The 26,469-nt window shown below is 34.4% G+C and overlaps 2 protein-coding genes across 2 annotated transcripts in view; one reads left to right on the forward strand and one right to left on the reverse strand.

Annotated features, from left to right (window-relative positions):
- Positions 1 to 363: 363 nt before the first annotated feature.
- Positions 364 to 17,862, reverse strand: LOC121415466 (restin homolog). Its single transcript, XM_041608668.1, has 26 exons — positions 17,854 to 17,862; positions 16,626 to 16,766; positions 14,450 to 14,590; positions 13,974 to 14,045; positions 13,439 to 13,561; positions 12,558 to 12,662; positions 11,882 to 11,986; positions 11,640 to 11,744; positions 11,371 to 11,472; positions 10,694 to 10,768; positions 10,132 to 10,236; positions 8,007 to 8,111; positions 7,668 to 7,751; positions 7,276 to 7,401; positions 6,917 to 7,042; positions 6,339 to 6,434; positions 5,905 to 6,033; positions 5,128 to 5,232; positions 4,898 to 5,014; positions 3,990 to 4,118; positions 3,533 to 3,646; positions 2,961 to 3,095; positions 2,428 to 2,544; positions 1,599 to 1,727; positions 947 to 1,063; positions 364 to 534 (listed from the first exon to the last, which is right to left on the reverse strand). Exons 1-26 carry the CDS (start codon positions 17,860 to 17,862, stop codon positions 364 to 366), a joined length of 2,883 nt encoding a protein of 960 aa, XP_041464602.1.
- Positions 17,863 to 23,095: 5,233 nt separating this feature from the next.
- Positions 23,096 to 26,469, forward strand: part of LOC121416214 (OTU domain-containing protein 7B-like) — a 30,423-nt gene continuing 27,049 nt past the window's right edge. The window contains exon 1 of the mRNA XM_041609714.1: positions 23,096 to 23,161. The gene's annotated coding sequence lies outside the window, so the exon portion shown is untranslated. The remainder of the gene's footprint in view (positions 23,162 to 26,469) is intronic.

Consider the following 26,469-nt stretch of genomic DNA (forward strand, 5'->3'; position numbering starts at 1 on the left):
AATGTCATAACTTTCTTATTTTACATCCGATTTTGATGAAATGTTCAGTGTTATGATTGTTGAATTTTTCTCTTTTTATTCAAATCAAGTTTTTGTTGGGGTGGACTTGTCCTTTAACATCAATCAGTAATTAAAAGTCTTTGTGTATGTAGTGATGTTAGGTTTGAAAATCTCTAAAATAGGTTGAATGAGTCCAAATAATAATTCATACAATTCTTTAATCACTCGCACATCGGCAATTCCTTGAATTTATGATTTCAAAGAGCTATCAATATATTCGTTAAACCTATCAAAATGTCTTCAGAAAACTATAGAGAATCATCATGTTAAACGTGTTTAAAAGTACACTGTATGATGTTAGTGTTACTTTAGTATCATGTCTAAATTACAATTAGGGAATAATTTTACCGCGCTTTCTTTCTCTGCTTCTCGAAGTTTTTCTTCTAGTCCTTTCCTATCTTGTTGGAGCTGAGAGATTTGTTCTTGAAGCTTGTTGGTAGCTACTAGATCATGAACCGGTCTGGAACCCATCTCCTAAAACATGTGAATGTACTCGTCCTAGTGATTAACTGATTACAAAATCTTTCTTATTTACTTCAAATCGAGGATCACCTTACATGGCCAACCGCCAACACAACGTTGGTTTCAGGAGCTTGTATTTTTATTAGCAATAAAGCATTTGGACATTAAGCAAAACATCAATCTCTAAATTACAGGACTGGAGAGAAAAGCTAAGGGAGTGTCTGAAAGACCTGCCTGTGCTAAGGGGTATCAGGGAAAGCTTCCTACGCAACAAGAGTCTTAGACTCTTAATAAAATAATGGAAGTTGGTGGAAGATTGTGGAACAGATACCAACCTTGAATCTACAGATGGGGTGAAAGACAAACGCCCATAAAAGTAAATAAACTTTACTTTGTGGTAACGAATATCAGTGGACTGCCATACCTTAGGTGGAAGTTGTAGGTCTTGGAGTTGGTCTAAGAGATATTTCTTTTCTTGATTCCATACATCCGATGATTCTTTGGATTCCAGTTGCACATGCTTCAATGTATCTTCCAGATCCTGAAAGAAATAAAAAGATGTAGATTAGGTCTATAAGAATAACGCTTCAGATGCCGTAAAAATATAATTTATCAATTGTTTTCATCTCTTTTATTCAGTTATTAAATTTAAATAACAGAAAAGGGGAAACGTGTGAATCATTAATCGATCCATATGACTTTTACTCAAAGTTAATCGATCCATATGACTATTACTCAAAGTTAGTTTGGAAGCTGAAAATGAACTGCATGGGGAGTCCTTTTTTTTCCTGAAAGGACTTGCTGGATGTTTCAATCGACCATCCAACAATTACCGTAGTAAATGTCAGACATCTGTGCTTCTTACCAAATATAAAATTCAAAGAAATAAGTAAAATGTGACAATTTCTCTTACGACAAAATACGATGATTCATGATGCTAGAACGCTTCAATTATCCGTTGTCATTTTTCTACATTTACTAAAACTTCGTATTAATATCACATTGACACCCCTTGAAATATGATCAAACTCATGAAAACTTTTTCATCTGAAATATTCCTATTTTTTCTTTTTCACCTGGCATCGTAGAAAGCTTTTCTCCAATTCATCCAAGAGATCATCGTCTTTTTCTTCCTGGGTAAGACTTAAAACTCGCTTCAGTTGGTCATTCCTTTCTGCCATAGATTCCATCGACTCTTCCAATTCCTGAAAGATGAGTGTTTCAAAATGTTGTTTGAGGGAATTTTTCTCGCAGAACGTTTTATCTAAATAAATGAAGCGCTCACATTACCATTAGCGCTAACATCATACATGTTTCTTTTTTTCTCGTTAAATTCATATTATAAGATATTTGTTGTGAGCTGTTTAATTGCTCTTAATAATAATAATAATACCAACATGCTTATATAGCGCATATCACTGCCAAATGCGTCCTTATGCGCTTCATTGGATATTATTACCCTGGCTTTAGCCCCGCAGCGTTTTACAGCGCGGTAGCATTTCAAGGACTAAATTCCTGCCAGGTACCCATTCACCTCACCTGGGTCGAGTGATGTGGACAAATTTCTTGCCGAAGGAAATTACGCCATGGCTGGGATTCGAACCCACGACCCTCTGTTTCAAAGTCCGAAGACTAATCCACTGGGCCACAACGCTCCACAAAATCTTGCTAAAATGTGTTACAGTGTGGTCAAATTTGATTGTATTTTTTTTCTTAAATTCCACTAACAAAGAAAAAATTAGTTAATATTTTCATAACAAAAATCGTAAATATAAAAAGATATATTGTAAGGCGTGATGTAAACTGGCCCAAAAGAGCTTCTTTGGATCGATCAATGAGAAAACATTTTCAAAAAATAGAAATGGTGTAATAAATAGAATATCAGGAAAATTAGTTGCTACTTACTAGACAAAGGTCGCGAAGAGATGCAACTTCACGAATCATGAAATCATTTTCTTCCTGTAACTCTGAAACTCGCTTTTCGCTTTCTGTCTTTACGGAATTGAGATCTTCTTCCAATGCCTGAAAGAATATTGAAGGAGAAAGGTGAAAAAAAAAATATTGAATCAGAAAGGAGAAAATAATCATTCATCCAGAGCCGTATTTACCTTAGGTCTGGCCACACACTATATTAACTATAAACATAAGAATGCTAATGATGGGACAGGAAAAAGGGGTCTTAGAAAATAACAAAATTGATCAAGGGGGGAAAAAGATAGGAGATAAATATGAGGGTATTTTTGAGAAGTCATCATCTCAAAGGTATTTACCCTGCGATTTTTTAGTTATATGAAACATGTTTTCAAAAAATACTGTTGTCATCTATTAAAGGCACTTTAAAATAAACAAGTTTCGAATGCATACTTTATAAGATTAAGATATTTCGTGTCTTATTAAGAACTTTTGACCAGGATGATTAAGATTTCATTGTCACTTACCCTTAGCTCCTCAGCTGAAGTCTGTAGTTTTTCTTCGAGATCTAATTTATCTTTCTGAAGGTCTGTAGTTCTCTCATGAAGGTTAGCCATGTTAGCCGAGGCGCCTGGAATCTTCGGGCTGCTGACATTGCTGTCCTGTGTAAATAAAAGTTGTATTCCTTTACGTATTTTCTTGGTTACCATGATTATAAACCTATACTTTTTCCAAAGTGGCTGGTTGAAAAATAATCTGATTGAAATTACAATGTATCTTTTAATTGGATTTACTTTAGGAAACAATGCTCTCAAAGAGAATCCTCGGATTCATCATTTTCAGTATAGTACTGCAGTGGGAAAATTATATATTTCTCAAACTGTCATTACAATGTATGAAATCTGTTTTACTTTTCCCTTATCCTGACGTGACGGCTATATTTTTCAAGTTGATTTAGACGGGAAATCACTCGATAGATTTACCTTCCCAGTTAAATAAATGTAATGATTTTCTCCGAAATATGATATTGGAGTACCAAGAAATTGGAAAAAGGTGCGAAAATTAATTTAGAATTTGCAAAATCGTCAATATCAATTACCTTGTCAATTTGTCGTGATTCAAGCTGCTTCAAGACATTGGCCTTTTCTTTCTCCCATTTGGCAACGTTTTCCTGGAACTGTTGCCTTTCTCTTTCCAACTCTTCACCCCTTTCCTAAAAAAGGAAAATGGAAAGGGAACAAGGCTAATCAGTTTCAAATAACTAAATATATTCAATGTTCAACATTGATTTGAATCAACATCGGCATTAGTCATTTAGTACTGAGAAGCTTACTAATACTATTCTTAATGTTTAACAGGATCAGATTTCTTTGTTACTTTAAGTTACTTTTAAAAATTTCTAAAACATTTCTAAAATAACACCGGTTTTATTCATGATTTCATTCATTTACATAAGGAATCGTTTGTAAAATTGTTCTGTGGTTTGTATTAACTATGACAACAGCCACATGTTTCTATTTAAACTGTTTTGTTTTTAATAGAACCAATGTATTTACCTTGCATTCTTGGTAGCTCTTTATCAGCTCATCATATACCTCTTTATTCTTGCCTCCCTGTGATGCAATTGTTTCCTGAACCATGTTCTTATTTTCTTCCTGTAAATCACCAACTTTCTCCTGTAGGTCCTGTTCGTGAGGATAAATAATATATAAAATGATTATATTGGAAAAAGTGGAAATTATGTACTTAGCTGCTCAGTTGGCTCAAAAAGTCACCGGAAACAATAAGTTAGTCAAGTCGGCCAAGTTGGTAAAGATGAGTTTTACTTATGGTGTTACAACTGGAACAGTCATTATTCACCGAGTTGCTTTGTCCATTAACTTAAATTGATGTAAAATTGGAAATTTAGCTTGAAAAATATTAGTAAGAATAAGATTTTCTATCTAAATGTATATTTTGTTTTTTTTTTTTTAGATTCGAGTGTGTCAAATCAAATATAATGTTTTTTCACCTTGATACGACTTTGAGTATAAACTTTTATCATTCGATTACTTGCTATCGATATGCATACAGGGGTAATTTCAATAAAAATACATATAAATACATTTTGATCTAAATGTCTGTATTTTGTTATGAACTGAGCTCTCGTAAAATTCAACAAACGTATATACAATTACTTTCCTATGGATGTTTCCTTCGTTATTTTAGTTTTTACGTAAGGAAGATAATTTAAAACATGCAGATACAGGAATAGTAGATAAAATACCATAATTTCAGACTGAATACTATAATGGTAATGTTTCGCCAAGTATTTACTTATTTACTTATTTATCATCAGTTGTTTAAGCTAAGAATCACTTTTTTGTGTATTCCAGCAAAGCAAATATTATCATCATTTAACTTAACTGTTATGCTTATAATTTGGATTCAAAGATATTCAGCTTTTTTTTTCAATAAAACATACCTTGCACTTCTCGTTAACAGCATCGAGTTCAGACAAAAGTGCGTCATTTTTCTCCTGCAGAATTTTGATTGCCTTCTCGCAATTATCTTTAGATGTCTTCAATTCATCCTTCAGTGCCTGTCGGAACAAGCAAGTGAATGATTTGAAATAGATAAGTAGGAGATCTCATTCATCCACATAGGATTTTTCAAAGACATACTAATCATTAAATTGATTAATTCAATATTTACCTTGTTGTCTGATATAGCCGTTGCGATTTCAGTCGATAAGCTGTAATTCTTCTCTCCCAAATCGTCGCTCATTTTCTGGAAACGCTTAGATTTCTCTTGGAATGCCTGTAGATAAGTTTCAATTTTGAAAACAAATTTAGGGGTGGAAGACAGGCTTTGGTATATGAGACGAAGAGATATTCTTGATATTGAAAAGAATTTGTATTATAACGTATTTGTGTACAGGCGTATCCCGCCACAAGCCTCAGCTAGTTTTAGGGTATTCGCCTTCTTCCTTAAATCCAATATGTACATATTTATCTTTTTTATAACAAATTTATTTACGTATGAATTTATGTTTACGAAAGATGTAATGAAATGGAAGAAAATAAATGTTTTTATTTTAATTTGAATTTTAATTTTGTAAGGGAAGATGAAAAAGAGGGGAAAGAACAAGGATTAATGTGTGGCGGTGGTATGCAACATTCGTCGTCTTAACTTGACAGGTTTGCTGTTTAATTGTTGTTATTTTGGTGGTGGTGGTTGTTATGGCCGGTCATTTACCTTTGTGTCGTATCGTGTTATAGTTTGGAATCCTTATGATCTATACCAAATTTGACCAAATGAAAAAGATAAAGTAGAAATCAAATACTATTATTGCATAAAATTATCTTTATCGCAGTGATGAATGAAATAAAGTTTATCCTACATTGATTTTCTAAATCAGTTTGTCATAGATGTAGCTTGTAGCTTGTAAAAGTTATTCAAGACATTGAAAATTGATATTGGAGTTAATACCTCCAGCTGTTTTCGAGCTTCTGCAAGTTCAGTGAGTAGGTCACGCTTTTCTTTAGCTGCTCTCTCCGTTAATTCTTTGCGAGTTTTCGTCACTTCGTCAATCTCAGATTGGAATCTCTCCTTCAAGTCCTAAGAAAAAAATGAGTATGTTGTAAATATCTCTATTACAAAGTTTCTAACTTGTCGGTAAGTCAAATAACATTTTACTAAATCACACCATGAACAGCATTATCATGCGTCAGTGGGCACCTGACGCAGGCAAACGTAAATTAAGTACAGCTCCACTCCCAGTGGGATTATTACATGTAGTTTAAAAATGAATTTTAGAGTAGTTTAGTGACCATTCAAAGTGCTAATTTCTAAACAATAAATATTGCAACTAATACCAGAAAGATTAAGTGGTTTCTAATCATGAATAGGTTTTATTATTATACCTGATATTGTTGCTGGGTCTTCTTTATTTCAACCGAAAGTTTCTCATTCTGATGCTGGTCCATCTCTTCTCTTTCAAAAAGCCTCTTTTCCGATTCCTTTTATAAAAAGAGGGGAGAATATGAATAAGGAGGAGCAGGGGAAAGAGAGGATGACAAAAAAGGAAGAAGAGAAGAAAAATAATAAGGACAGCAAGCTGCATACGAGATACAGAAATTGAAAAACAAAATGTTGAAAAATGTGTTTTACTTCTTCCTAAAGTGAAATCCACGAGAGAAACATTACCCATCTTTTTAAATGTTTAAGTTCATTTAATAGGTAAATAAACGTTTGAACATTATTTTGATAATTTCTTTTTAGTAATATAGCATTTGTGTCCGAGATTCATTTTATGCTATTTCTGTATTTATGTTACGGCAATAACTCAACAATGTATTTATTGCTCAAGTTGCTGATTTATTGAATTCATTTAACGGTGTACATGTATAATGCTGTTAAACATATCATATCTGTTTATTTTTCAATTTTCTGATTTATCAATTATCATCTCTTAATGATTAAATTTTCCATTGGTACATACCTGGCTCTTCTGCTTTAATTCGTCAAGTTGTTTTGAGAGATATGAATTTTCTTCGCTCAGTTGTTGGGCATTAGTCTGATGTATCTTTCCCTCTTTAATATTGGATAGAGACTGATCCTTCAATTCCTTCACGAAAAAATACAATGTTTTTTATTATTATTTATATGTATAGTTTGGGATTTTACACTTTACACTTTGTTTTTTTATATAAATAAATGTAGGTCTATGTCAAATATGTTTTCTAAGGTCTTTAAGTGGCAACTAAAGGAAAGTTTAAAAACGTCTTAGAATTCTAAAAATTAATTCTTTAGTGTATATGTATTTTTGATTTGGGCTGATTGTTTCATGTATTTTGTTACCTGAATATCTTGGGCTGCTGTTTCGAGTTGTGCTGTGAGGCAATCTGTTTTCTGTGTCAAGTTCGCCACAAGAGTTTCGAGACGGTCCTTTTCTTGACTCATCGTTGAACAGCTTTCCTTCACTTTCTTTAAAACATATGTTGATAATATATGGCTGTGGGTTAATTATGTTCTTTTCATTGCTTTCCTGATCTAAAATAAAAATTTGATATTTCATCTTCTTCTGCATTTTTAAAAAATATAATTATGCTTTCAAATAAGTAAAAAGAATGATCGAGTCAATGAAATATCATCGAAAATTAATTACTAATAATGAAAATACTATCAATGATGACAGTGATAAATAAATGAAATACTGACTTTTTGGTAAGTAAAGATAAAGATCAAAATACCTGAGAGTTTGACAGTAGCTGTTGATTCTCTGCTATCAGTTGTTTGATATTGGTATCTCGCTGTGATATCTCAACAGAAAGACGCTGTAAATATAAACGAGAATGTAATCTTTTTTTCATCACTTCGTGTTTTTCTTTTTCAGGCATATAATACTCTCAACTTCGGTATGTCCTTGAATTTTACAGGTTAACGATGAGAGTGATCATTAGATTTTCCTTAAGAAAAGAAAATTAAGAAAATAATAAATGAATTTATAAAATAAAGAAATAGATACAAATTCATAAAAATGAAGATACTATGAAACATGTTTTATCATGAGTGAAACTTGACACTTTTACCTTATTTTCTTCATCCTTTTCATTCCTTTGACTCTCTAAGTCTGCGAATTCTTTTTCCAAATCAAGAAGACGGTCTGTGGTTTCAGCATTCTTTCTCTCTAGCTCCTAGCAATGCCGGAAGAATAAACAATGGTTATGTAGATTAATAAAATATATGAAACTATATAGTAGATGGTTATGAAACATAAACCTATGTACAAACTATAATGACCATCAAATTGATTATTGTACTTCAATAACAAATTTAATTTGATAGTTTAATTGTAAATAACCCTAGACCATTCACCTTGAGTTTTGCGTCCAGTTCGATCTTTTGAGCCTGTACTTCAGAAACCTTTGAATTCGATTTATATAGTTCTTGATCTGCTCTGGATATGGCGTCCTATATCGGTGTACAAAGTTGGAAAGAAGTTTAAACTAAAAATAAGTATTCTTTTTTTCTTTTTTTTTTCTCAATACTTGGTAACTCGTGTGTAGAAAGCTTCGATATTTTTTTTTCGGGGGGGGGGGGGTAATTGAAACAATTTTCACCAATCAATTAAACATAGAGGAAAACATTTTGATACTACAATCTAACTTCTTACATATATATTGCTATTTATATTTATATCCCTTCTCCTCCTTTTTTTTCTATTACTACTACTACTACTACTATACTACTACTACTGCTACTTATTCTACTACTACTATTACTACTACTACTACTACCAATACTAATACTACTACCAAAACTACTACTTCTACTACAACAACAACTACTACTACATGTACTTATACTACTAACAATTCTACTACAACAACTACTACCACTTATACTACTACTACTGCTACTACTACTACAACAACTACTACCAAAACTACTTCTAGTACTACTATACTACTTCTACTACAACACTACTATCGTTCTTTTCTTCACTGCAATAATTTCTGTTATGACCCTGCTAATATAATTTTCTGTAAACTATAGTAAATCATTTATTTTTTTCAGATCCTGAATTTCAGGGTTTTAACTTTTCTTTAGCCACATGCATTGTCCATTCATTGTTTTCTTTCTACCATGATCTGAACACCTTTAACTTTAGTTCCAGTTCTATCTTCTGTTCCTTCAGGTCTTCAAATTCTTGACTCAGTTCATCCTCGAGATCGCTGATCTTGGGTTCTTTCCAAAACGAGTTCTGGAAAACAAATGACTAGTATCATGAGTATATCATTGATACGAAGCCTTTAAAGTGCTATTGACTTGACGGCTTTGCGAGATACTATATATCTTGCCATGTCGACAAAATAACCTCATTATGTCGTCATGGCGAGATACGTTATCTCGCCAAGTCAACTTATAAAAAGTTATATGTCGACATGGCGAGATACGTTATCTTGCCAAGTTGACTTATAAAAAGTTATATGTCAACATGGCGAGATATTTTATCGACTTATAAAAAGTTATATGTCAAGATGTCGAGATATTTGGACTCTCGCCGGGTCTTGGACACTTCATATCTTGCAATGTCGACATAAAATGTTTTATAAATCGACTTGGCAAGATAAAATATCTCGCTATGTTGACATAATAACGTTTTATAAGTCAACTTGGCAAGATACCGTATCTCGCCATTTCGACATATAACTTTTTATGAGTCGAATTGGCGAGATAACGTATCTCGTCATGTCGACATATTAAGGTTATCATGCCGACATGGCAAGATAAAGTATCTAGATGGTACTTTAAAGGTTCCGTACATTGACATTCTTTTTGGCTCATGCGCATTTCGGCATTGCTGTATTCAGCGGCGCCAGGATAATTTGATAGCGGGGCAAGACAGTCTAAAGGTGACGTCACATTTTCTCCTGTAGATCATAGGGATATTGTTTAGGTGCATGGCCATAACTCTTTTTTTGTATACTCCTTTCTTCTTCTTTCTTCCATTTCTCCTCCTTATTTCACTACTTTAATAGTCATTGGGAGCGGCCGCCGCCTTGTCCCACCACCTCATGGGGCGCCGATATCAGCTGAATTAAATGTTCTTGTTCTACAGTGCAATTTGCTTTGCCAGTTTTGTTTTTTATATCTATTAAAATTACATACTGTATCATGTACTTCTAATTTATGATACAAAAAACGCCTTGCCTGTATCTCTTGATAGAGCACATCTTTCTCTTTCTGCATGTTTTCAATATCCTGCTCCAACTTCAAGACATAGTAATCTCTTTCCTGTCCATTAGAACGAAGATTCTGAAGAGGAGTAAAAAGAAGGGATATATTGGGTCAGTTTGATAATGAGGCAAAACAATGAGGGGTCAGATACGGTGGGTGCAGTAAACGTTTTAAAAAAAAATAGTAGTAATACTTAATGTGAGCGAGCGAAGAGAGTCAGCATTTTTTTTATCATTTTAGTACAAAAATGTAAATTGACAAAATATAATGTTTCACTCTTTCCCTTTTCTTTCTCGTTTTATTTTTTCTGTCGTGAAAGATTTTTTTTCGGTGGAGCCATGGCCCCTAGTCCCCATGTACGCCAATTTGTGAGGTAAATGTTTCAGGCAATTTCCTGTGAACACACTGGGACAAATGTGATATATTATAACAAACCTTCCTCAACAAGTTCAAATAATCGTAGGCGTAGATGCAATTCATAAGGACTGAGGTAACTGTATTTTTGTCATATAGAACGAATGTACATGATACTTACCTTAAGTTCTTGGTCGAATGCTTGTTTTTGCAGCTTCAGGGCATTCTGGTTAGCTTTCGATGTCATGAAATGATCCTGAAGGTTTTAAGGCAGGATTTTATTCTAAGATTAATATCACCATCATTGTCATCATCAGCAGCAGCATCACTATCGCCAGTGTCACTGATAAGCATCATTATCACCATCTCCTCCATTTTGTTACTATAGTTATTATTCTAATATTATTTTCATTAGTAGAAGGAAGTAGTTTTGTGGTAGTAGTTGTAGTAGTAGTAGCGGTGGTAGTGGTAGTAAGTAGTAGTATAGTGGTAGTGGTAGAAGTAATGGTAGAAGTAGTGGTAGTAGTAGTAGTAGTAGTAGTAGTAGTAGTAGTAGTAGTAGTAGTAGTAGTAGTAGTAGTAGTAGATGTAGATGTAGAAAGGGTGTCGGGTGTCCGGACACTTAATATTTTTGAAACCTTCTTTTTTGTCTTTGGTTTACACTAAAAATATGAATGCAATAGTTTGTACTAAAGACTGATGAAACTGCGCTTGTAATTTTTTTTCCAAAATGAATTTAAGATTAATTTTCTGGACACAAAACAACTTATGGGAAGGAGCAGTTTTTATTATCATTATTCAATCCACCACCACATTCATTATATTAATCATTATCATTATCGATGCTTTAACACCTACTTCAGAGAATGAATCCAAGTCCATCCTCTGCTTGAGAGTTGCCAAATCCTTCTCTAAGGTCAAGATGTATTCATCTTTCTTAAACTCTCTGGTTTGGATATCCTACATTGAAAGAAGAAAAATATAGTATGCGAAAAAATAAGAAGGGATGGATGTATTCTTAAGTATAAGTATACACGTAAAGACGATAATAGTTCAAGCGAAATGCAGGACGATGATCTAATTCTATGTCTTTGTCCTTAGGAATTTTCAGAAAATGCCTGTCTTACCTTGATCTGTTTCTCAAGAGATGCGTTGTTCTTTTTAGCCTCCTCCAGATCATTCTGAAGATCCAAAATCACCTCTCCAGCATCCTCGTAACGCTGCAGTAAATCCTAAGAATATATAGAAACAAAATGAAACTGTTGCTATTATAATCAATTTTCAGATTTATTTCAAGTAATAACAAATTGCAAATGTATTTATAACAACAGTTTCATTTTGTTTCCTATATATTCTTAGGATGTCATACCTCAATTTCAGACGTCTTCTTCTCGATGTCTTCCTCGAGATAGCGAATCTTGTTCTCAAAATCAAAGACTCGATTTTCTGCTGTCTGACGCTTATCCTGAGCTTCCTGTAAACATTAAGATTATGATATGTTTTTGAGTAGGCCCTATATCATGTATATTTAAGTGAAATCATTTGCTAATTCTGATATCAATATTAACCGGGATAAGGAAAATGCTGGGATATCCCCTTTTCATTTCCTAATACTCGCTTTTTATGTTTAAACCTTGCTCTATAATTTCTTGGGGTTCGACTGGTCAAATGAACTAGTTTCAACAACAATAACAATTATCGTATGTTATAAAGAAAAGCTATGGAGCACGAACGAAAGTGTTTTGATGCACATAAAATGAATTAGTAAACAAAGAAACTAATGCCTACCATAGCGTTGTGGCGTGCGCCTGTAATCCAAGCTATGGGGAAGTTACAAATTGATGCAGAGGTTCGAGGTTCGAGCCCTGGTCACGTATTTCGGATGATGACGTTAAAGGTCGGTCCCAGACGTAAATAATCATATCTGATTGATACACGTCTGACAAAACTCAAATACACACACACACATTAGTTTCTTTGTTTATGAAAATTTGTTTCATTACAGTGATTGAATCATTAATTATGACTTTTTGTTAATATTTTACCTGCAGGTCAAGGGCTAAGTCGATGTTCTTTGTTTGCAAATCATCGATTTCGTTTTGGAGTTCAACGATGCGTTTGGTCTTCTTCTTTTCACGATCACAAAGATTCTATAAGAAATGAAAAATATGGCATTGATTTCGAAATTCGATTTTTATTTTTTTTTACTTTGGCAGTTTGATCTCACTTAAAATCTCCAATATCTCCAATAAATCTAATCGATTAATCTATTTTCCCATCGTTTTAGCTTACTACCTTCCCCCAGCCCCCTTCCTTCTCTTTGCTCTTTCTCCCTCTCTCACACTCCCTTCATTGTCTCCCTTAATCCAGACTCTCGTGGTTTTTTTGGGGGGGTGGGGGTTACAGATACACATGCATAACATATAGTGTCAATATATTTACCTGGATCTCCGTGTCATCGTGGTTTTTAATTGACTTGATTCGAAGTTGGTGTTCAAGTTCCTATAAAGTGCGGTTAAAAATACATGTAGATATATAGTTTAATGGAAGTTTATTAATCAACTTAATTGATCATTGACATGATTTAGTATGTTACATTACCATTTTACGTTTATGCATCATAATGAACCTTATGAGACATAAGTAATTATTCACATCGTTACGTCAAATATGAATTTTGAAAGCATGAAATCTCGATGTTATGTGCATGAAAGCAATATTGCTCTCTAGTCATTTGCACTGAATTCATCTGAAAGACCTATTGACAATTAGATATTTAAGGCAAGCCTACATGCTGTATTATCTTATTTCTCTCTGTTTCTCGTATGCTGCATTATCTTATTTCTCTCTGTTTCTCGTATTTTTCTATCCACGCCTTGGTTAGACGAGAGATTTATCCATGACTTAATGAGCAGGAAAGTCCTACCTGAATCTTGTCATCTTTGACCTTGACCATGTCTTTGAGGTCGATGAAAGTGACCTTCATCTTATCGACAATGGTTGAGGTCTGGGTGTTGGTAGTATCGATATCCATCAATTGAGCAAGACCCTGACGGGAGAAGAGAAGATCGAAAGCGAATTCGTCAAACTCAATATATAGACATTTCTGTTTTGCACCTAATTAGATCGAATGATTGTTGGATGTTAAAACAGAAGAGCCATTAAATTGAGCTTCCATAATTATAGACTGTGGAGCTCTTATTATTCCGATTTCTGGACAATGTGCAATATCACAATCTTGCTAGTATGATATCGGTATTTATGTTTCCAGAGTGTGTCCGATTTGCTTATGGAATTATTGATAAGGAACATGTTGGCCTGAGGTGCATAATTCAGGATTTGCTTTGAAAAGAAATATGAAAAAATAAAAAATGGATGTGGCATAGATCTATGCGTTTCACATTTTTTCAGAGAATATTTTAGAGTGATCAAAGCAATTCATTAAAAAATAGAAGTCTCACCGTCAGTAACTGATCCGAGTGGCCTATCGGAGTGATGTCAAATGTCTGACTTGGTCGATTCTCTTTAAATTTCTGCAAAGAGTTTATAAGTATACGAAAAATAATATAAGACATCTTTGGATTCAATAACGCTTAAAGCTCTGCTTAATATGATAGATGTCACTCCGTTTTGTTATTCTATCAATTTAATTTAAGTAGGACTACATTTTCAATACAGAGACGTATAATTTCAAAATCATTTGCAGTGAATCTTGTAATAATTGTTAGAATTGTTCATTTTTTATAATTGCAGAAGACTTTGCTTGAATTGAGTATAATTTTCGAGAATCATGAATTTCGTAGGCCTGATTCCTTTCTTTCTCATTAAATGTCACAGGGTTTAATCAGGTCTGAATATTCCGTGATGTATGTTTCTGTACAGTCAAAATCAAGAAAATTGATGATTATATATTTTCATATCGTCAAAATGTATATACCTGGATTTCGATCTTAAGCTGTGATATGACGTGTTTTTGTTTGCTCCAGATGGATGTGATTAGGTCGGCTAACCCATCGGGAGCAAGGGGACCAGACACACCCGTCAGTCCCTTGCAAGCCTTCACGAGGATCTCATTACTCTGTAATATAAAAAAAGAGATTTAAAACAAATATTGGTAATTGATGTACTATTTTTAATCTCCATCTATCACCTACCTCCTCCCTTCCCTAATGTGTGGGTCGTTTAAACTCCAGAGCTTATAGGACCGCACCCCCGAAAACCACTCGGAGTATTCACCAGGGGCCGCGGAACGGTTTTCACTGTCGGAGGGGGGGGGGGCGCTTCCACGGCTCCTGTTCACCCTATTTCCATTCCAGTATACGAATGTATTCTTCAAGTAAATATAAGCTACAGATACCATGTTTTGTATTATTTCGACCTATATGCCGCAAATCGTTGAAATAATCTATATTATTATACTATCTGTACTAAAAAAAAACTAATTTCACATTTTAAGGCGTATCGTTTCCTAGGATCATTATGGTGATAATTTCCTATTATCCCTTGAAACAAAATAACAATCCAATGATCATTTTCATATGTACAAGTATAAAGAAAAGTGTGGAGAATCCCCTCTGCCCCGGCATAATAACATAATTAATCTCATAAATTTTCACCTTTATGTCCTTTTCGAGACGAGTGACGCGTTCTTTAGAGGTTCGAACGAAATTCCTGAAGGATTTTGCAGTTCTAACTGGGTTGGTCTCAGATCCTAGACCTAGTTCCTCTTGCACGTCAAACAAGAGAACATCATGGTCCTTTAAAACAAAAGGATCGGGAGGGGGCGAAAGAGGAAGGTGCAGAAATCATAGGGTAGTACGGGAACGCAGTCAGAGAAGAGTTGTGGGAAAGATTCCGGGGAAAGAGTTAGGGAATGAAAAGGAAGCGAGAGGGGAGAAAGGGAGAGGGGGAAAGGAAGAGGAAAGAGGGAATAAAGAGTTACACGTAGAGAGAGGGGGAGGATTGGAGAGTAAGAATGTTACATTGTTGTGGAAGAAAACAAGGGGAATGTAAAAGAGAAAAGGAGAGAAAGAAAGTTTTTTATTGAAAAAAATTAAGCTTAAAAGAAAAGTAGAACGTTAGTTGAAATCGTCTGGGGCATGCAGATAAACATAAAGATAGGAATCGTGTTTATGAAGGGATTATAGTGATGATAGTAGAAGTCTGTGGATAATTTTAATGGTTGAATTGGAAAGATGATGATAAGAAAATTAAGAATACTTTTTTTGTAATATGGACCGTCACTCCATTTCCGAGTAAAGTCAAGCATAATGATCATTCATCAGTTGTCATCTAGGGTAGATGTGAATAAAGGAGATTGTGACATTGTTTTTCACGTTATATCACGCTTTATCGAAGGATTAGGATGAAATAAAAACGCAAGGTCTATGTAGTGAAGTCGCCTTTCCAGTCAAATAATGATATAAAACTGCCACTCCTTGAATGCTCAAATCAACATTATTATTCTCTAAACAGGACCTACACAAAAGTTGCATCACAAATCTGAAGCTCTCTTTTATTATGACGAAACGACTGAATCACAAAGTGTGACAATATTATTCTGTATGTCACTTAACATTCAAGTTGCACCTATTTTATCGGTAGGGGGGAAATTTAAATCACATATGCTCAGAAATAGTAACACCCCCTCCCATATGTATGCACATCCCCCTCCCTCCCCCCCCCCCTTCTCTGAGAATTGTTCTTTCTCCCATTTTGACAATGGTTTATGAAAATAGATTTAATTCAAGGTACTTTTTACTTTTGTTTCTTTTTAAGCTTTTTCAATACCTTTAGAATTTTTTTCATTTCAAGCCATACTTCTACTTTAACGAATTAATGATCTCCTGTGATATTCAATGTGCGACGATTTACTGAACATATATCTATTAAACTTGAAGCCTTGTTCTTACTTTTCTCATCTGCCAGTGTAAACAAATGGTGAAAAGAGTGTTTATAAACAGACGAACAATAAACTAAATCAATTTCAATTACATATTAATTCATTTTTCATGTGTCTTTTTTTATAGAAACTGATAATGAAACCGATTTTTACTCTAGATTGCTTAACTAATTTTTTTGATATATGGACATAGACATTAATATTATTGTACCTTTAATTGTTCCTTCATTCTTTTGATTTTATTATCTGCACTGGCCATCCTAAACCTCAGTTTACTGACCGTGTCTGCCGGGCTGGTAGAAGGCTCAAAATCAAAAGATTCCCGAAGAAACTTCAGCACTATTTGCACGTCCTAAAGAAATCAAAATTTTAATGTAATCATATCTCCATAAAAAAAATGATATAATTGCATATGGGAAATATTCCTTGTCTCACTTCCCAAACTCGGTTCAAATGTTATTCACTTTAATTACATTGGAATATTGAAATACTGTACATGCAGTTTGAGACAAATTCACGGTAAAACCTTTGTGGTTTCATGACTAATGGGTAGGGAGTGATTCTATTATGCTCTTTTGTTTTAACTGAAACAATAATAATTCGCTCGGGTGTGATCAAAAAGTTTGTAAAGACTGTACAGGTTAATGATCATCAAAAAGGTCACGAGTAATTGCTATTTTGGTAAATGTTTTATCGCAAGATGAATAATAATTGTTTATTCGATCTACCAAAAGAGTCAATAATTCTAGTGTAAATATCATTCCACAAACACAACTGATGCAATGTCGTAATACATATCTAATCCTCATGATCGCGTCTCAGTCTGTTTGGTACTGAAAATCGGTGCCCAATCCCAGGTCGGTCCATGCAACCCCCGGATGAGCCGCCAATATAAGGAAAAAGGCAAGTTGAATTCCCCCCCCCCCCCCCCCCCCCGTGATTACTTAGAAAAAAATCTTGATGACTTTTTATATTCATTTATTATTTTTTTTATCATTTCCCCCAAAAATACTTTTGTCATTATTTTTGTCAACGAGACCTGCTTTAGAGGGTGCCATGTTCAAACCTTTCTGCTTGAATCCTGATAAATCAGCATTTAACATTTGATGTGTAACTTTATAATCACTTTAGATAAAGTGATTAGGCTTTTTTAATAGGATTTTGTTGTTTAAAATGGAAGAATTACTACGCCCCATCTCTCCGTTCTCCCTGCCCTCCCCCTTCTTTCTCTTTCTCCCCGTCTGTCTGCTTCTCACTCCCTCCCCCTCTCTCGCTTGCTCTTTCTCTACTTATATCCACTCTATGATATTTTGGCTCTCAGTTTTCTTCACTCAATAATTCTCTCCCGCCGCATCCTCATTCCGAATCCGAGATAAGTTGATTTTTGAACCAATCTTGTGATTTTCAGCCAAACTTTATGAGAGTACATAACACCTTACTTGCCTCATTTCGGACTTTTTTGGTCTTGAATTGATCCACATGACGTGCCATCAGTGATTTCTTAGTAGGAGGGTAAACTAGATCGCCCCTATTCCTTACTGGCTTCTCAGCTAATAGAGGAAGAAGTCTGTTGGTATGATTCGATGTGGTACTCATTCTAAAACAAAGTGAAACTGTGTGAATATACCTGATCATCTCTTATGGATCCAGTAAAAGTTAAGTGTTAATACAACAATGATTTTGAGTTATCATATATAAGCCTCCATAATGACTTGTGATTTAAACAAAAGTGTTGTTATTGAAAATATATATTTCTTCATGCGATAATTGTCGTGAAATGAAAGTATATAAAAGATAGTTTTTTGTCATATAAAGATAAGGAGTGGAAAATATGAGTAGGACTAACTATCTACATGTTTAGGCAACATACAGAATAACGGTTTCTTCTGTTATTTTCAAAAGGCTTTACAGATTTCTTGAAAATATATGAATAACTCACCTGCTCACTGTGAATTTCATGCAAGCAGATGTTGAGCGGTAGAATTACAAATGTTACCACAAACGTGATAAAAAAGCATCGAAGAGTTTCAATCAACGTTTTCGCTTCTACGGTGCTTTTAGCTCATGTAAAGCTGGAAAGTTCAGGTTGCTACGCGACTGCACGGTGACTGCAAGCTCGATCGTGACGTAACAAAAACTTTTCTCCAATGAACGTGCGCCAACGCTGAGATTAATGAATATTCATAATCCTAGTTTAGACGCGTACGTCACCATGGCCCAGCTGGTTCAGCAACACTTTGTATGCAGCATCAATGGGCATCGATGGAAGAGAAACAAGATATTGTGACAATATGAACACTGTTTTAAATGTTGTACACTGTAAAAGAAGTTCCTGCAGCAGAGTCTCGAGAACACCTGTAATCTTACCGAATTGCGTAATAATCATTCTGTAAATTCATAAAACAAGAATTTTTCTGCAATTTAACAGAACAGGTCTGTTTAAAAAGGGGGAAAAGGGTGTTTTATTCAAGGTGTTCTCGAGACTCTGCTGCAGGAACTTCTTCTATTTTTTCTAACAGTGTACAACAATGTTTAGGACGTGTTTACTAAATGAACTTTATAGTTAAACAGTTATTCAATATTCAATAAATGAAACATGGTAGTTTTGAATTCCAAACACTTGTTTAATCAAACTGTTCTTGCTCTTTAAGGTGTATCCATGTTACTTGCACATCGCACCAGGGTGACCAGACGTCCCGTATTTCCCGGGATTGTCCCGTATTTTGCTTCTTTGTCCCGGCGTCCCGACAAACCCTCCCCGGGACGCCTAATTGTCCCGTATTTCAGAATATTGAACAAAATGTATTTAAAAGTGACGAGTTTTCAAAATAACCAACAGATGACGAAGCAGAGACAACAATAAAATCGAAATAAACTTTTGCAAGTTCTGCGGTGATTTTCTTGCTAATCCAATACATCGCAAACGAACTGGCCTCCTGCCACTGTGTGGCAAGCTAGGCATGTAGGATCGGAGCAGATTCTCTCCACCAAACATGCCAAAATAATCACAAAATCGGCGGGAAATTTGTATAATTATATTATGGGTTCTCAGATTCCTCTTTATTTTCTATCATTCTTCATCCTTCTATCCTTCCTGCTTGCCTGTTTTTGTTCTATCTTTATTTCCTATCTGACCCCTTCTCTCTCTGTGTTCATTTTTCTTTCTTTCCTCCTTTTATTACCCGTCTTCTTTATCAAATTTCCCTTTTTATTTCCTTCATTCTTTCTTTCTTTAAACTTTTTTCTTCTCCCCCTCCCTTCCTCTCCCTTTTCTTTTATATAATACAACATGATATATTTTTCATAAATGTAACATTTCTTTCCTCATTTCAACAGTGAGGAAACCACAACGTATTATTACTAGGCAAATCTAATTACCGATACGGAACCTGCATGAGGATATTGACGACAATTCAGTGAATGGAATCAAAACAGAATATATACTTGTATATTTATAACAAAATCGAAAGAAAATAATCATAAAGGGATCATGTGAAGATACGGTATCGGGTGTAGGATTTGAATAATATAGTGTTATAAATATTATGTCAGTCAAACTGATTTTAAAATAAGTCAATCTATTGGTCATCTAACAGTACCGGCATGTATATTGCAATGCAGATTTGATCTCTGCAGCTTTGATTGTAGGCTAAATACACGGTTAAAAAATAACCTGATTTTACAGCAAAAAAAGAAAGAAGATTTTGCAAAAAGCGATATCAGAATCTTTCTGTAAATTCAAAAAACAGGAATTTTCTGCAATTTTACAGGTACTGTTTAAAAAGGGGAAAGGGTGTTTTATTGAAGGAAATTTGTGAGGTTCCATATACACCAAATACCAATTTGCTATAAGATTACGCTATCTGGTAAGATTACAGGTGTTCTCGAGACTCTGCTGCAGGAACTTCATTTATTTGAGTGTAGGTCATATTTGCTTAGAATAACATTTCATTTGATTAGTCCATTTTTTTTCTCTGTGATTCATGCCAAAAAAATTGTTTATCAAAATGCTATTTGTTGTGTAATGAAAAATATATTATGCGAATGCTATGAATGCAGAAGAAAAGAATACATTAAATCAAATATATTGATTATTCTGACCTGATGTTGCCATTAGTCTGCCTCTACACTGCCAAAACTCTGGTGTTGATTTAACACCAGCCGGGAATCTATATATGTCCATACCAGGGAAGTGTTAAACAACACCAGTTTCGTTTTGGTCTAACACCAGATATGTGTTTATAATTACAGTCAACACCAATTAGCATTAAAACAGCATCGCTTTGATTCCAAACTGGTGATGTTTCAATACTTCTCTGGTGTGATTCCGGGCTGGTGTTAAATCAACACCGGAGTTTTTGCAGTGTAACTCCACGATTGGTCTATTTCATTCTGAGGATGGATTGACATGGTTCGGATCATCCTTAGTGAAGAGCAAATGTGTTCTTCATATTCACGTGTAAACATATGGTTAGGAGGCGCGATTGCGATATCTCAGACGGTATATAGAGCGGGGGTTCGGATTCCGGTGACCCTTTTTATTTCCTTCATTGTTTCTTTCTTTAAACTTTTTCATCTCCCCGTCCCTTCCTCTCCTTTTTCTTATAATTCTTTCTGTTCTTCCATTATGTTTTGACTCCCTCCTCACTTCATTCTTCCTCCCTCTCTTTCCTCCTTTCTTTCATTCTTTATTTTAGTTTTCCTTCTCATCCTTTCCCTTACTCTTTCTCCCCCTCCCTTAATTCCTTCCTTCCCTCCTCCCTTACTGTTTTCCTTCTTTCTTTGTTTGTTTCTTTCTTTTAAAGAATGAAGGAAACAATTTTCTTTCCATCATTTTTTCTTTCCTCCTCCTTTTTCTTATTTTTTTCTTTCTCTCCTTTATTTTGTCTTAACACATGTATTTTTCTTCCATTCCTTTCTTTCTTTATTCAATTCAAAGAATGACGGAAACTTTTTTCTCTCTTTTATTCTTTCTTTCGTCCTTTTATTCTAATTTTCTTTATATTCTTTTTTTTTATTTTTCCTTCATTTTCCCCTTAATTTTTTCTTTCTTCTTCTCAATTCATCTCTTTTCTTTCGTCTTTTCTTTCTCTCCTTCATTCTTTCGTTCACGGCCTCGATCCCTTCCAATTCTTTATAATTGTTCACAGGTGTAACACTGTGTAGCCTTCTTTGTTGATCTTTTTTGTCGATTGTCCCGTATTTCATTTTGTGAAATGTGGTCACCCTGCATCGCACTCTCCTTTTATTGTAAAGATCTTCACTATGACACGCATCTTTCCCGACATATTGCAAAGTTCATTACAGTTTAGCTTTTTGGAGCTGCAAGAGGAATTATCTCATCAAGTAATAATACTGTAAACTTCATGTAGTAAGCAGCTTTGTAAAAAATGTAAATTGCTTTTTACTGTGCACATTTAGAGGTCAAGGGATCCATTCAAAATTGACACATACGAAACTTGTGGATGGACCCATATTTTGCAGTTTTTGTTCATAATCTATGCTGTCATGTTTGTAAGTGTCACATTGGAAATTACACCCGGATTCCAATGATGATGTCTTAGATTATCAAAGGTCAATTTTACACCCAGAGATTTTGAATTAAGTAATAAAATAATAATAACAATACATAGATTTATATAGCGTCTTTTACATTTTGATTAAAATGCTCAAGGTGCTTAGAATAGAGCAAAACATAGAAGAAATTAAGAACTAAGAGAAGTAAAAGAAAGGGTCACAAATGAGGAAATAGTCTATCAATTCAATTGAGAAAGGAAAATTAAAACATTTCTTACACTGAAATTTAATCAAAATAAGTTGTGAAATAAATCTATGGCTTAAAATCATTTATATTCACAAAACAGTGACATGCACACCATTGGTTGTAAAAATGGTAAATGAGAGAATTAATGATATCACATGAAAATTCATTTTGATCGGCTTTTTTTTGTCCGACAATTTGTCAGATCTGACAACTTTCCTTGATTTTGATTGACAGAGAAGCCCTGTTGCTAGGGTTTAACTGTCGGATAAAACAGGACTTGTCAGACAAATCACTTTCATGAAACGTTCCCCAGGGTTTAGGGATGCTCGAGTAAAATTCACTTTATTGGCCTTTACAAAAGATTTAGATCATTATTTACATTTTACCTCAAATTAAAAACAAATTATAAATCTAACGAAAGGTAAAAAAAAAATAGTTTTCTAGTAATAGATAACATGAATAATGATTATGAAAATAAAAAGATATGAAACTCTCTTAAGTGTTAAAAACTTTTCTTGGGTAATCTATTTAAAGTTGAACACCAAAAGTTATGAGCGGAATGCAGGGGACAGGACTGGGTCTCCATGTACATGGCTTGTATGTAATCGTAAACCGCTAGTGCATATATCTCACCAGTCAAAGTATGCAAGTCCGAAGCACTAGCTGCATTCCCGACCTGAAAACTGGACAGTTTAAGCCATGTTTACTAAAGAACAATGATTACGTAGAATTTTTTTGGATTCAGACATTAAAATGGGACTGCACATTTATAATCATGGAAAGGATGTATATGACCTCTAGAATCAGCCCCACCCTAGGGAGCCCTCATCCTTCTTCGTGTGCTTCGTATCCCCGTTTATACCGGTTCTAGTTAGTATACCGGGTGCGCACCTGTACCACCTATCTGGCATCCATGACACGAATTGATATCCGAAAGAAGCCAACAACTTTGCACTCGGTTGGTGAAAGGCAGAAAGTTGCTGGTATGTTCTTTTTCTTGTTATATCTTGCAGTTATTTGTGTAGCTTTTCTTTTATCATCCTATTTGTCCGTGATATCAGATGGTTGACGTGCAGCTGTGTTTTGTTTGTTGATGTGTTGTTTTTGAGCAGTTATTAAAAGAACGACGAGTGAAGTTGGGCGGATTGACTTCTTGCGTCCTGAAACTGATGGTAGCCTAATCGGATAGTCCATTCCAATTCCCAGCGCGTGCGATTTTTATGATGCGCCCACTGCATAGATTAAATCATGTTTGTGTGTCAGAAAAAAAGCGAATGAAATGAAGTAGCCAGACCAGAGGAGTTAAGACAAGCTATATTGGTGTCCATTCGGCAGACACAGTACATGATAAGGTTTATTTTAGTCAGATTAGAAATCTATGTCTCATAGATAAAAAAAGATATTCAATCAGAATAACAATAACTTTTGGTAGAGTCTAAAGTTCCAACACTGTAGTACAGGCAGCAGCCAATGCCATACGCAATCACGCATCGCCATCAGACTGCACCTCATGCAGCTCAGCTCTGGCTAAACTCGTAAATAATCATATCTGGTATGGTGCAAAAATTAAACTAAAGTGATACCGTCTATGCACTATCATTTTTTTTCAATCGTGATTTTCTGCAGTCAAGATCATTGACGCAACACAGATTCGAGTCTTGCCTTGAATGATTTTTTCAAAGTTCTGTTTTTTTATAATTAAAAATGGAGGCAAAATTTGTAGTCTGATTAAAAGTAGAGTTAGCCCGTATTGTATGGTTATGACTGAGTTTGCCAAATTGACTCCAGGTATTAAAAAGCAGAGGTGTTCAAGTTAAACTTTAAGACTGTCTGAAGATTAAAAGTTAAGCTTCTTGGAGGGCTTAGCCTTAAATATCTTGAAGTGTTGTGTTGTGTAAAAAAACCTGATTTGTATGTAATATTTCAGATTAATTATTACATGTTAATGATGAATTAAAGTATGAAATTAGTGAAGAATTTTTTTTGAAAGACCATGTGTTTTGAGTTGGGCCGGTTTTGTGTGGTGTGTGTTTGCGACGTGAAAAATGTGCCCTTTTTTCATTTAGTTCTAGCTGTGCCTTTGACATACTTCACCCATGTACATGTACATAAAAGTATACATTTTCTGATAGGAAATTAACTGAGGATTCACTTGAATTTTAAAATGGCATCTATAGGGTGTACACCTGTATGCTTTAGAAGTACCCAACAACTTTAAACTTGCCATTTTTTAATTCCTAGGAGAATTTGCTCCTCCTGATTATCCTCTACCCTTCACATGTCGCTAATTGATCACTAATAATACAGTGGAAACAACATATTTTTAAAATTTCTTTGGTATGAGGGTACTGCTCTCATCATAGGCTTTATTTTGACACCAAATACAACATCATATCATGTATATCAGCAGAGAAAATTAAAGGAATGTACCAAAAATTGTTGGTTAGATGTGTCACAATCCACCTATTTAATACTGACCAAATTCAAAAATCAAAATGCATGGCCAAATATCTTGTAGCAGAAGCTATAGAATGGATTTGAAGAGGGGAGGGGGGTAAGCAGAAAATTGGGTGCTGACCATGGAAAAATCACACTCAGATGGTAATTTTTTTTCTCCTTCCAGTTCCAGAGTACATGTAACTGCTTCAATATGATGAAGATGAATGCGCTGTTTATAGCACCCCCCTCTGTTTTCTCGAAAAAAAGTCATGAGGTTGCTTTAACGCACCACTCTAATCTCAATAACACTTTGAAAGAATGGGGGGGGGGGCTTATCTGGAAGGGTTGCATTAGCATGCTGCAATGCACCGCACTACAATGCAACACTTCAAAATTAGCTCTATCAGAGCTAATTCTGAAAAAATAATAATAATGATAATAGTAAGTCTGCCTTTAGAGTTTAGAGCTTTCAAATATTTTGTCCCTAGGGTCTGGTTACAAGGGTCTGCTCGTTATTTCTCTCTTAATGTCACTCGTAATTATTGTGAAAATGAATAATTTTGAAAAAAGTACTACTAAATTGATCAAAAGAAATTTGTATTAAAAGTAGTGTTTATTCAATTTGAATTTTCATCCCTTTAAAAACATTGTGATTCAGGAACCATTGCTCTATGTTGCATCTTGTTTGTGTCTAGATTAAACAAAATACTTATGAATACATGTAAACAGTCATGAAAAATATTAAGAAAAGTTGTCACATACAAATAGCAAATCTGATCACATTGTCATATGTGATCAGACTTGGCCCTCAGGCCTCCGCTTCATGCGATTGGTGAAAACAAAATATTAATTTCCTGCAAAATAAAACAAGTTTATATGAAAAACTCTTACACGTATTTCACGTTATTTAATCAATATTAAACCCTCAAGATATATTTTTTTTAGTTTTTGATCATATTTGAAAGATCATTTTGTTTTCATCTTGGTGCTTTTCTTATAATCATATTGGTACATGTTGGTAATCTGACTGACTTATCCTAACTATCATTCAGGATGATCTCGATAAGTTTTTGAATTGAATGTTAATTCTTCATTACATGTACATGTAGCTGTATCTTTAAATACATAACGTACAAATATGTCTCCAGGTGTACTGTAGGCACTACATGTACACATTGTATATTGTATGTGAGGAAGTATTATCCAATGACATAGTAGATATTGTTTAGAAATTGTTTCAATTGTAGTATTCTGAAGGAAATAGTTGCTTGAAAGAAAGGTGTTTTAAGGTTTTCGGAGGTGATCTAATTGATCTTGGCTGTACTCTGGGCAAAATTCTCTATTGTTGAGAGTATTTCTAAAGCTGGTGTCTTGTGTCCAGCTTTTTTTTGTACTTGGATCCAAACCAGATTTTAATTATATATTATTATTGTTGAACTGTATTAAATGACATTTTCATTTTGTGAAACTTCTGGTTAGGGCTGAGTCAAAACCGTAATTTTGCCATTTTGTAAATAATTTGACCATAAAATAAAAAAAAAATGTACCAAATGATATGTTTGTATTTTCTCTTTCGACTCAGAAGGAACACTTTGTAAACATGGGGCAGGATCATTATCTGCCAAAAGACACCATAATCATCATGTACTAAAGTAGGCATATGGCATATATACATGTATTGTGTGATAATTCATCTTTTATACTTTTGAAAAAAATATGAATTGATTTTGTTAGTTTGTCTGTGCATCTTTGGGCAGAATATTTTGTGCTGGGTTGTTAATAGTGTGTGCTATTAAAAAAAAATTGATTGGTGTGCAGAGTGCAGATCAACTCATGTCTCTTTTGACAAAAT

The sequence above is a fragment of the Lytechinus variegatus genome, chromosome 5, assembly GCF_018143015.1.
Source record: "Lytechinus variegatus isolate NC3 chromosome 5, Lvar_3.0, whole genome shotgun sequence".
NCBI classification, from domain to species: domain Eukaryota; kingdom Metazoa; phylum Echinodermata; class Echinoidea; order Temnopleuroida; family Toxopneustidae; genus Lytechinus; species Lytechinus variegatus.